Here is a 12,520-nt window from a genome sequence, read left to right as displayed (position 1 = left end):
ACATCACGTAGGCCGAACTGTGAGGCGCTACCTGAGAGGCTTAACGAGCTTTTTGCCACAACTCGGGCGTTTAACGGACACCGGGGTCCGCTACCGAGGCTCGAACAAAGCACAAGGCAGCACCACCTCTGCCCCCTTCCTCCCCACACCGATGCCGTGCAGAAAGCCCCAAAACCAGCATCTTTAGGGCAGGACAGGGCTGGAATGGGCAGCGCACGATTACCCTCAGCGCCGGGGCTGCCGCCATGCCGCGGCCCCTCAGCGCCTCCCGCCCCATCCCCTCGCGAAGCCTCGCGAGAGGCGCCCGCCCGCTTCCATGTTGCCACGTTCAAAGCCGCCGGCAGCGGCGAGCGCGGCGGACACGCGCGCACCCCGCACTCCGCCGCCCCTCCCCTCCTTTTCCCCTCCCAGCCAATGGGCGCCGGGCCTTGCCGCGCCTCCTTCCCCTGCGCGCTCTCCCATTGGTTGCCTGCCGGCGGGGGGGCGGGGCTAGGCGCCGTGCCGCGGGGGGCCGCGGGGCGCTGCCTCAGGCAGGGAGGAGGGGGCGGTGGCTCCGGACTCCTCCTGCCGCCGCTCCGCGCCGCCTGCCTACCCGCCATGGCCTCCCGCAGGAGCTCCAGGGGAACCGGCGGCACCCCCAGCCCCGGCCCCAGGCGAGGTGAGCGGGGGTGGGGACGGCGATCCGGGGCTCACGGGGGCAGCCCGGTAACGCACACACCGCGTGTCGGTGGTTTGGGCAGGGCAGAGCATCCCCGTGTGGGTGTCGGGGCGCTGCCGGGGTCCCTGCGCGGCCACACGGGGCTGCGAGCCAAGGACGCGACCCCATGGGAGGCTGCGGGTCAGCAGAGCCTCGGGGATGGAGCGTGGTGGTGGCGCTCAGGTAGCGCCTGCAGCAGTAATAAAGGGCGAGCCAGGTGGGGTTAGCTTGCCCATCCTATAAAATGGTTGAAAAAGGTTACAGCCACGAGCAGTTTAAGTGAAAACGAGGTGGTATCGCAGGGCTCGCTGGGGTGGGTGGTTGTGGTTTTAACCCTTTTTCAGCTTGTGGCGTATGTGGCAGACTGATCCGCTTCCCTGGGCTGTGCTTCCCCGCTGGCCATCCCCCAGCGCTAAGCGAGCTGAAACCAGAGGCAGCGGCAATGTGTTAAGCACGTGCATCCCGTCCGTGTGTAATTTATTCACGCTGCAAAGATTCAAGCGGCCCTGCTGCTGTTTTCAATATCACTTTCAAGGTTGGTCAACGTTTTTAAAATAGCTTTGTCAGGAAATTAAATCTCTTAAGTGTTAAAGCGTTCTGTGGGTTTTTATTTTCAGCCTGTGTAAAGTCGCATTTTTTTGTATTAAAAGCTCTGTGGTTTGTGCAATTCAATTGCATGGCCCCTCTGTATTTACTGTTATCTACCAGGGGGTGAAGAACTACGAGTAATGTGTTAGGCTCTCTCCTGAGATGTAGCCTCTTTAATTCAGACACGTGGCTTGCTAGTTTAACTCCTAGTTAAATCTCTTGGACAAGTGTAGAAGTCATGGCGTGGAGCTGGTGCCGTTTTCGTAGCTGTAGCTGCAGCAAGAAGTACGGGATGATGACTGACCCCTGTGTGAATACAGGAAGAGCTGGAGGTGTGGGATCTTCACAGCAGCCGGTGAGCATCCCACAGCTGGGGGATGTGAAAGCGAGAGGAGGAAATAATTTTGAGGTGTGAGGCATGGAAAAACCTCAGCTTTGAGGCAGCTTCTGGTTGCCCTGTAGTATATTCACTCCTGCAGCAGTTCATGGGAGAGGTCTTGGCCTCTTGCCAAGGCATTGCTCATAGTTCTGAAACCACGAACTTCATGGTGCATCTCACGGTTGCTGTGCTGAAGGCAGTGCCTGAATCTGAACACAGCAGCCTGCTTTTAGGTTTCCCCATTGACAAATATTCACAGCAATCTGACAGGTAATGTCTGATACAGTACTAGCTGTAGTGTTTCTGTAACTGATTCCAGTTGCATTGAAATACCAGAAGTGCAACCGAATGTTCTTAAGAAATAGAACTCTACCCCTTACCTTCAAAAGTCATATACTAAAAACTGTCCAGCTCTATGTCAGTCCTAACAAGAACAGAAAAAATCTATTTGCTTTTAAGCTTTCTACTCCTATTTGTGGGATTTTCTTTGAGAAAAGAAATTTTCCAGAGTTGTATGTACCAATGATTGTATTTGGAGAATGGAAGCAAAAAAACAGGTGAAAATCTGACAGTATGGGGATACTAGAGGGAAACGTGTTTGTTATTATCTCTGCTGGACAGTTATCTTCCTCTCATTAAATTACAGAATTCACTGTTCAAACTATGGCCTCTCAAAAGGAAGAAAATCAGTTTTAAACAGCTAAATGAAGTAACAAATAGTTGCTGAAATATTGTTTAAAGCTTCATTAGGTGAGGAACAATTTTGGTATAGGAACAAATGCGTATCACCTGGTCGTGAATTAACTGCCTCAGATTTCATGAGGCAGGAAACTTGGAAATGTCTGGGGCATTAGCACATGGTTATGGAGAGGCCTTCCAGCAAGACTGAGGATCAGCAATGTAACTACTTCTAAAATACAGACAGATGGAAAAAGTCTTCATGACTATAAGCCACGTTTATCTGTGGAAGTAAGAGTACTGATGATAAGGCATCTGATTTCATGGGGCAATGTCGGTGTCTTTTATAGTATGCAAGCAAGTATTTAAATGTAATTCTCACTGATGATAGAGTTGTGCATGCTTGCTGTCTGTTTTCTTTCTAGTTGTAGCTGTGTTTGAATGGAGGGAGGTTTGTTTGACGTTAAAACTGAAAATGCAATTTCTGATGTGTCACTTCTGCAATGCTGGTTTATATAATGGTGTAATACGAATTTTATATTCTGTACCTGTTTAGGCGGTTTGTGAAATATGTTTACATGCAATAGACCTGCTCAGTGCTTGAACAGAAACATGACCCATATATATCCACACCCTTTTTTTAATTCCTTTACTTTCTTTTCAGATAGCATCCAGACGTTTCCTAGCCTTAGTTACTTTGCCACTGCTTTAGTAGTATTAAGCTTCTCTAGTGGCTGCTTAGAGCAGTCTCTGAAAGAAGGTGGGAAAATATTCCCTGTGGCAGTTGTGATTAAAAACTGAAAGCATCCCTCTAGCTCGTGCCATTTCAATTTTGGCAGCTGGCAGCCAAAATGTAAGAAGTCTATGCCCTCCGTAAAAGTTATTTAAGAAATTTAGTGTGAGAGCTGCAGGAGACCTTAAATGGGAGAGTAGTTCTCCAGTAAGCTAGGCACTGTACAGAAACCACATTTCCGACCCAAGGCATTATCTCTGTCTGCAGACAGCTGTATTTTTTTTATACATGTTACAAAACAGATTCCTACCTTGGCTAGTTCTGAGGCTGTTACACAGCTTTAAGTCAAAGAACTCCACTGTTACTTCAATAGAGTGCCTTTAATCTCCTAACAGTGATGGAGATGACCTTCTGACATTGAGATGACCTTCTGACATACCCTACTTTCCTTTGCAAGATCTCAGAAGATGTTTGATTTCACTTTCTCCTGGTTTAACCATGTAGTTCTTTAATATCTCCAAATGCAAACACATTTAAATCCTTTCATTCATCTTTTGGACCTACTGAGATCCAAAAGTTCATTAATGTAGTCCTTTCATTATTTTCTCTTTTTTTTTTTTTCAGCTTTCTGTAAATTTACTTTTTTTGTATGCATTCAGGTTGACCTGATATCCTTATCCAAGTGCAATTTTATGCTTATATTCTTTTCTTTTATTTTTTTTTTTTAGTTAACAATATCACTTTTGTAAAGGTACATGAACTTTCACATTTCATTTCATCTCTACTGTAAAGACTGTTTTGTAAGTGTACTTTCTCCGTGTGAGACTTTTCCTTAGCTTATTAATTTATCTAAAGAGCAGAGAGAGTTCATCAGCTAAACAGGTCACGTTTGTTTTTTTCCTGATTTTCTGGTCAAGTTCTTTCAATGACTGTTTTGACCATCGAACTTCGTATAATTTCTTCTGATGCTTTGAGTGGGTTTGTTTATGCAACACTGTCATCTCTGGGGTCCATCTCTATGAAACTTTCAATAGGCTATTAGCTCTTGAAAGGTATGGTGACTGACTACCAAAGTCACTTTATATTGAAAAACAATCTGTTTGAGCACAGTCAGTTTGCTTTTATGACTCGTTTGCCCATATTGCCTGTTTTTTGAATTTCTTTACTTTGCTTTCACTAAATAAAGTATTACTCCAGGTTTTAAAATTGATACCTCAGTGTACCAGGAGTGACATGAAAACAAATACAGCCTGGCACTTTTCCTGCACCAGTGCTTTTTCTTCATGAGAGTTTTCTTCCTGAGTACTGGAGATACCTCACTGCCTCCCTGTGGTGCTGCCATGTGGTAAAGGCCTTCTGCCCCTTTTGATCCAGTGTAGATGGAAATCTCAGTCTTGCTCTGTTATCTAATATATCCACCTGTAAGTCACTGTGGGTCAAGAGATATTATTCACTGTTTTGCAAACATGGAGGAGCTTTGTGGTTTATGTCTGTAAGGATGTCTGTGTTTGTATTTCTTTCTCTTTCTCAGTATTCACTTAAGAGTTTAAATGATATATATATGAGAGGTAATCTTTTCAATAGCCTTTTGGGGACAGAGCTTCTTTAAAATGCTAGGTAGAGAATTAAAGTGCCACCAGTAATCTCAGGGAGATGGGAAGTTGGAGTGTATTTTCTGTTTTCAGTAGTCACTGAGAATGCATCTGCAAACTCCCCATCAGAGCCAGTAATGAGATGAGGCTGACACTTCAGGGATTTAGATCATACTAGGGGATCAAGGAGTTAAATCTTCTTACAGAGTTCACGCTCAGCTTAATCTAGACTGAGGTTGCTTTGCAGCCTTCCTCACTTCTGTTTTTTGAGTGTGGGTCCTCATACCTGGCTGCAGAGCTGTGAGGTACTAGGGCAACCACAACAGGGAACTGCTCAGGCTGAAAGCTGAGCTCTTTTTTCCCCAGACTGGCTCAATGCACAGCTCTACGGGAGGGAGTTTGGGTGGAAGGGGAGTTTGGATGACGGTGAGTGGGTGAAGTCAAATTTGCAGTTTCGTGTTTGTCATCGTGGAGCCACGATGTGGAAGGTGGACAGTTGGGTTAGGTATGCTGAAGTGGTGGCTGGATGTTTAAGGGCTGCAGTAAAGACAGCTAGATTTACCAGCAATAAAAAGCCTGTGTGTTAAGATCATCTCTAATTACAAGGTGTGTTAAGAGATGAAATTTCAATATTGCTGTTTTTCAAACCTGGAAGAGCCTTTTCTGATTACCTGGAGGGTGGGGATTCCTTTTCAGCTGGACCTTTCTGAATCACTTCGAAACCTGTGGAGTGTTCCTGTGCTAATTCTTGTATTGAATTCTTCATTGTAGAGAACTTGTGCAGTGAAGTTCTGATTTACCCTGAGTGGTTTTTCCCTGCTGAAGATCACAACCTGGTAATCTGTGTGATAGCCTGCGGCTGTCTTTTTCCTAACTGCATCCTACAGACTAGCTCTTTGCATGGAAAAGTTTTGAGATATGCTTTGAAGTGCAAATCATAACTCAGTTATGTCTTTAAAACACTCTGGAAATGAAGTATGCAGGGGTGTGTGTGTGTATATATATATGTATATATATATGCGTATATATATACACACACACACACTGAGTTTAAACACTGTGGTACGTGTGTGGTTCGGCTGTGTTAAACCTCTTAAATTAAAGAAGTTTTGCTACATCCTTCACATGTGATTGCACTATTACTATGCATGTACTTACCCAGTGTAACAAATGCTGTTTGGAGACTTATAGTATAAAATATTTAAAAACAAGGATTTTGATAACTACTGAGTATTTTCTTTGTAATTTTATTTCCTGAGGTTCTGGCTAATTGATAATAAACAATTACTTACTAATGTAATGTTTCTCACTTTATTCCTTTCCTTTTTACAGTAGTGTGTGTGCAGTTCTGTTTTGTTTGGGTTTTTGATATTACTAAAGAAAGTCCAGACAGCAAGTTTTTGTTGTTGTTTTGTTTCTTGTTTCCTCCAAGAGCAGAAAACTCTGCGCATAGCAGAGTTATAGGTACTTGCTTGGCAGCTAGAGGTTTATGTGGTTATATTTGAAACTCCTTCAAACCATGAGAAAAATTGAAAGCTGATCTCATTTCTGATTCTTTCAGAAATCTTTTCTCATCTGATTTCTTTCCTTTGTGGCTTAATTGGGACTAGCTACTAAAACAAGTTCATATGACCCACATTACAGGACAGGAAAATGGAACGAGGGGGGAAAAAAAAGTAAAATTATGCCAGTATGCTATATACAAAGTTGAGAATTTTCAACTTTATGTAACAGAAACTTTTTAAAAGGTCACCACCTGCAGCATTTTTATATTCTGAGCCAAAATACTTCCTGTATTTTCTTCACGTTACCTCACCTGAACTCTGCTCTGCCCTAAATACAACCAAATATTTAATTAACCTAGTAATTGTGGAGGGATATTGGCAACATTAGATTATTCAAATACAACCTACGAAGACTTAGAAAATCTGGATAGGTAGATTGTATAATTCTACAGAAGAGAGAACTGATTGATCAAGTAGCGGGTATTAAAACCTAATTCTGCTTTTGGTTGTGCAGATAACAATTTTGTTTCCTTGTCACTGTTTTAAATACAGCTCAGTTATGTTGATCTTGGATTGAAACAGACTAATATTTCTTTCTAAGTTTTGTATTCTTAACCTTGAATTCCTTGGCTTCATGTTTAAGATATGAAAGATAGGATTTTGGAGGTTAGCTTGAAAGATAGGGAAACAGTTAAATGAGTCTGAAAACTAAGGTTGAATCAAGTACATTTGCAAGAGCAAAGTTGTAAATTCATTTTTGGACATAAAATATTGCTTGTATACATGTAGAAACAAAACTTGAGAAAAATCACTGAAGTGTTTTTGAAAAATACTGTAGTGTGGGATGGTCTACTTTTCTATTCAAGTTATTTAGATTAGGTAAATAGATAACAGAAAAGTTTTTTTTGTCTCTTACACTGTTGTGTTTTTTTTTTTTTTTTTTTTTGTCCATTGGAATTGTCCTCTTTAAGATCAACTCCATAATTGCTATTACAGTAAAAACAAATAAATCCTGCTTATCCTTAACTGTTATTTCATGTCTATTTTTTTTTGTCTTCTCATATCCTTCCAGTTTATGCTAGTATGGATGCCCTGTCTTTCATTAGCTGCATGCATTTCGCCATTGTATACAGGCCAAAAATAGAGCACTCAGCTAATGGATGAATACCTCTCTACTTTTAAATTTCTATAACAATACCTTCCTCGTGCACGCAGATGTGAAAGTGTAAATATTTAGCATCCCCAAAGGCATCCTGTGCCATCTGCTTCTGGTAGGTACGGTTTACCTACCGAAAAATTTCTTTTTCATATCAACAGTGGTGTTAGTTTTGATAATGCTGAGTGTTGTGTCCTCCCTTATATCTAAATGGAAGATAAAAAAAAATAATAATAATAAAGAAAATAAAATGAAAAAAAAAGAAAATAAAATGCATTTGATTGAAGCATATTTCTAGATAATCGGACTGCAGATCTGATTCTGTGTAGAACAGGGAAGTTTCTTACTTCAGTGCAATGCTTTGGGAATTGGAGCTCTCACTTGGGATAGGGCAGAAAAACATTTAATTCAATTTTCTTCCTTGAGGAAGTTTTGGTTGAGTTTAAGTGCTGCAGCTGCTTGTTTATGGGATATGCTTGAACAGCAGTGAGAGTGTATATGTATAAACTCTTCTAGTTGAAACTGTTCCAATCCAATGTGAAACAGTGTTTCAGCCTGCTGAGAGTGAACTTGACTGTAGGTCAGCTTGGTCCAAAGTTGTCTGTCTTACCTGGAAAGGAGGGGAGAAACTGGGGTTCAGTTTTTGTTACACACAGCTTCTCTCCTACAGATTTTTGTTCTCATTGCTTAAAAATTTGACTAGAAGAATGAACAGCTTCATCGTGAAGGACTAAAAGTTTTGTCCTTGTATTCTCGGGCACACTAAAAAACCGTGTTTTGTGCCTCAACTCCCTGACATCCTGCCTAAGTGCTGCGTTCCAGTGATGCTGCAATGGCAATGCCTCTAGGCAAGGGAGGAGCCTTCCTGCAGTCCAGTGGGTGCCCTACAGAAAGAACTCTGATCCTAGAGGTTTCTACACGCTTTTTGATGCTTTTGATGCTTTTTTTCTTAAATTAGGCTACCATCAGTATCTCTGATCAGTCTGCTTAGTTGTTGAGTCTCCAATTTGACTTAGTAATCCTATTCTTTTCTTTGAATGTTCATTCAGTTGGTTAGTTTACTGTAACAAATCTTGTAGGGACTGAAAAATAAGGAATTTAAAGTTTTATATGAGGATTGATCAAATGCATAAAAGTTCCTCATACACTTCAGCAAAAATCTGGAAAGTGGGTGCCAGAGGGACAAAATTATTTTTCATTTGACTAATTTATTATTTCAACTTTAAGTCCTGGTCTTTGTGTTTTCTTTAAATCATACCATTTTCTGTTCAATCTGGTTCTCTTTTTGTAACTAGTAGGTTTCTGATTTAGTTCATTAAATAGGCCTTTGATAACATGCACAAGTATCTGCAATCACGTAGACGAGGATATATTACGTGCAGAGCAGAGATAAAGATAATCAGAGAAAAACATGTTTTTCCAAGGTTGCAGTGCTGAAGATTTCTTAGATACCAGAAATATATCTTTTTTTTTTTTTTTATTACAAAGAGTTTATATTGCATTTATTAAAAGCATTAGAAGTAACCACAGACAAAACACCAACCCTCTCACCATTTCTGAAATACATTTTGTAAAAGAACATCAAAAGCTCAGATTTGTCCATTAAAAATGTATTACTACCACCCTAGGTACACTGAATAAAACTTTAAGATTAAAATCAATTTTACTTAAGTATAGCACTTGTAATTGTTACGTATTGCAGTCTAAGTCTGTGAAGTTCAAAATGTATGCTCATTGAGTCTAGATCTTAAAATACATTCACGAAAAATTATATGGTGTGTATATACATATGTCTATATATTTGAATGTATGTATGCATACAGAAATACATGAGGTATCTCTCAGTAATGAGACATAAAAATATTTAATATGAAGGGTGAGAATAATATCAACAGACAGTGCTGTAAACTTCCTTTTTTTTTTTTTTTTTTTACTCAAAATACTTGGACCCCACCTTTAAAAAAAAAAAAAAAAGTGAAAACTGCAAAATAATTGCCATTTTATTGTTGAAAATGGTTTGCAATAGTTGTTTTTATCTGTTAATCTTATTTGATAAGGTCGTTTGGCAAAAATGTCAAACAGTACTCAGCCATGCAGTTATTTTCTATATATTCATTGCTACTGATTCATCTCTGTTAGTGGTAGGGTAGTTTACTGTAGTTTACTTTAGATTTTTATTTCTCTCGCTTTTTAGTATTGCTCTTTATTATTATCATTTTTTTTAAACCAAGATTATATTAAATTTTGCATATCATCTGACATAACTTTTACTTCTGCGAAGCTACATTTGGATATATTTTTCTGCTGAGGTTAGCACTTAGCTCTTTATCTAGTTTTTGGTAACCACTTTCTGATACGCAGCCTTCTCTTCATGTGCAAGAAATCTGTGCTGTTAACCCAGCTGATCCCAATCTCAAATTTTGTTTTAAATATTCAATTATCTTTTTTCTTGGATAATACTAAGCAAAATTGCATTAATTTGTGTGTTTATAACTGTTTAAAACTACACTATTTAGAAATGTGTAAACTATATTAACTAGTAAGTGTTAATGTATGTTGTTCATCATGAGTCTGATTAGTTCAGGTGTGCTGCCTTTTGGTCCTTCTTCCTTTTGATGAGTCTGAAGAGTTTCCCAAGTTTAGCTGTAGCCTCCTTTTCAGGAAGGAATATTTTTGCCGTTCAGGGAATACCCGTTCTTGTAATCAGTTTAAATGTCACAAGGTAAAGCTGCGGATACTTTGCTAAAGGTCAACATATGCATGTTAATGTGTTTGTTCAGATCAGGAGTGCACACTTGAAATTAATTTCTAGACAGTCTTCGCACTCTCTGCTGTTATTCATTGTGCAGCTGTCCCAGAATATACTTGATTTCATTTTGAAGGAAATGAGACAAAGGTGTGCTGCAACTGCTTATCAGTGATCAACCAGATTAGATCTAGTTCCCCAGGGCTCTAAGGGCTAGTTCTCTTTATTGTTTTCATATATGGATGTAGGACTTGAAGGTATATTAAGTTTGTGTATTACACTAACTTGGGAGGAGCTGCTGACTCTGTAAAGGGTAGAGAGGTCTTAACAAATTAAAGAGCTGGGCAGTCACCATAAATATGAAGTTTAACAAGAGCGAGTGTTGGATTCTGCACTGGGACGGGGCAACCCTGGCTCTGCGTACAGACTGGGGGATGAGAGGCTGGAGAGCAGCCCCACAGAAAGGGACCTGGGGTGTCTGGTTGTTGGTGAGCTGAACATCAGCCAGCAGTGTGCCCTGGCAGTCAAAAGGGACAACCGTATCCTGGGATGCATCGGGCACAGCACTGCCAGCTGGTCGAGGGAAGGGATTGTCACTGTGTGCAGTTTTGGGTGCTACAGCACAAAATGGACATAAAACTATCAGTGAACACCCAAAGGGTGGCTACAAAGGGTCTAGAGGGGAAGGTGCATGAGTAGCAGCTGAGGTCCCTTGGTTTGTTCAGCGCAGAGCAGGCTGAGGGGAGGCCTCATGGCGGCCTGCAGCTCCCTCACAGGGGAGCGGAGGGGCAGGTGCTGAGCTCTGCTCTCTGGGGACAGTGACAGGACCCGAGGGAACAGCATGGAGCTGGGACAGGGGAGGGTCAGGCTGGGGGTTAGGGAAAGGTTCTGCACCCAGAGGGTGGTCGGGCACTGGGACAGCTTCCCCAGGGCAGGGGTCACAGCACTGAGCTGCTGGAGTTCAAGAAGTGTTTGGACAACGCTCTCAGGCACATGGTGTGATTTTGGGGTGGTCCTGTAGGAGCCAAGAGTTGGACTTGATGATCCTTGTGGGTCCCTTCCAACTCAGGATATTCTATGACTCTAGTTCTGAAGTAACACCCCCTCCCCCCCCAAAAAAAAAAAAAAAATATATATATATATATATATGTGATGTGGACTTCAGAGTTGTATGTTCTGTAGATCCATTTCTAATGAAATACAGTATCTGTAAATGCACATGCAACCTAGTTGAAGTTGAAGCCTAATCTAAAACCTATCAAAACATTGTTTTATATGCAATATACTATAATAGAACTTAATAGCTTATTAAGAGGAATCATTTTGATTTCAACATTTATTGAGAGAATTTTTCCCCTTTGTTTAATTTTTTCTCCTATTTTATTATAACTCCATTGTGCATCATATATGTTGCTGTAACATAGTTGTCAGAAGGTCTTTCTTAAAGCACGTGTTCTTTTGTATTCGTGTGGCTTTAAAAAAAGTTAAGATATGCTGGTTATAGAATCAACTACATGTACTTTACATCCCTTTGAAAACTCACTTGAGAGTTATTTCTCACCTTTGTTCTCTCTTAAGCTACTTGGAGTTGCATTTGGGGATTAGTTAGTTGCTGGATCTCAAAACCCCAGGAGGTATATGATGTTTTTCCAAGTACCTGTAACCCTTTACATATTTTTAAACAAGGGTGAAGGAGGAAGGGCAAAATGCTAGGTACTAACGCTTTCATCAGGACTACTGTTAATGAGAGATGAGTTGGTTTCTCCTCCTCAAAAGGAGCTGCATTTGGTTTGAAATGCAGTAGGGGGGGGGAAAAATAGTTTGCTAAAACAGCAAAGGTAAATATGTTGAATAGTGTATTAGTGTTTTTTTTGTTTGTTTGTTTGTTTGTTTTCCCTCCTCTTCTTTTCTGGCCCTTAGGAAGAAAACAGTATGCTGGTCGTTAATTTTTTGTTAGCTTTAAATTGTGAAGGTAGGGTGCATGTTGTCAGAATTTCAGAGTTCATTAATCCTTTTTGGGAAGGGGGAACAAAGGAAAATGAACACTTCAGCTGCTTTTAACAAATAATACAATAGAAATTTTGCCTGTTTTACCTTCCCCTGCGTTGCACTACAAGGAAACAGGCTTTGCTGTGGCAAAGTTGTCAGTATCCCTTCTTTGGGTCTGCCAGAAGCAATATGAGGTGCAGTAGGGGAATCGTTCTGATCTGAAAATTCTTTAGCAAGAATGTGCCTAGTTGATTTCAAGTAACTGTTAGACAACTCAAAGCTATCTTTGAGAAATTGGCTGTCTTTTAAAGTGGTTAGCAAGTTTCAAATGATCAGGGAAGCCTGCTAGAGGATTGCCAACATGGAGAAAGTTTCTTGGGTGAGGGCCAGCTTAACAAATGCAAGCAGGCAAGCTTTGTGTCCAGACTTGTGTTTCAGCTTGTGCTGGTGGATTTAA

At 40.9% G+C, this 12,520-nt stretch overlaps 1 protein-coding gene across 10 annotated transcripts in view; it reads left to right on the top strand.

Annotated features, from left to right (window-relative positions):
- Positions 1 to 517: 517 nt before the first annotated feature.
- ASPH (aspartate beta-hydroxylase) overlaps positions 518 to 12,520 on the top strand; it is a 117,962-nt gene continuing 105,959 nt past the window's right edge. For 8 of the 10 annotated variants that reach the window (XM_082752669.1, XM_082752670.1, XM_082752667.1 and 5 more), the window contains exon 1: positions 521 to 658. In XM_082752669.1, the coding sequence (XP_082608795.1) occupies positions 598 to 658 (61 nt within the window). In that variant the 5' untranslated portion in view covers positions 521 to 597. Of the gene's footprint in view, positions 659 to 1,181; positions 1,233 to 5,438; positions 5,504 to 12,520 lie in introns of those variants that run through there. The other 2 variants (XM_082752671.1, XM_082752672.1) reach the window with 2 other exon arrangements.

The sequence above is a fragment of the Aythya marila genome (genome assembly GCF_965140915.1).
Source record: "Aythya marila genome assembly, chromosome: 2".
In the NCBI taxonomy this organism is placed as follows: Eukaryota; Metazoa; Chordata; class Aves; order Anseriformes; family Anatidae; genus Aythya; species Aythya marila.
Note: the sequence above shows the minus strand (reverse complement) of the source record. Positions and strands in the feature narration are given on the sequence as shown.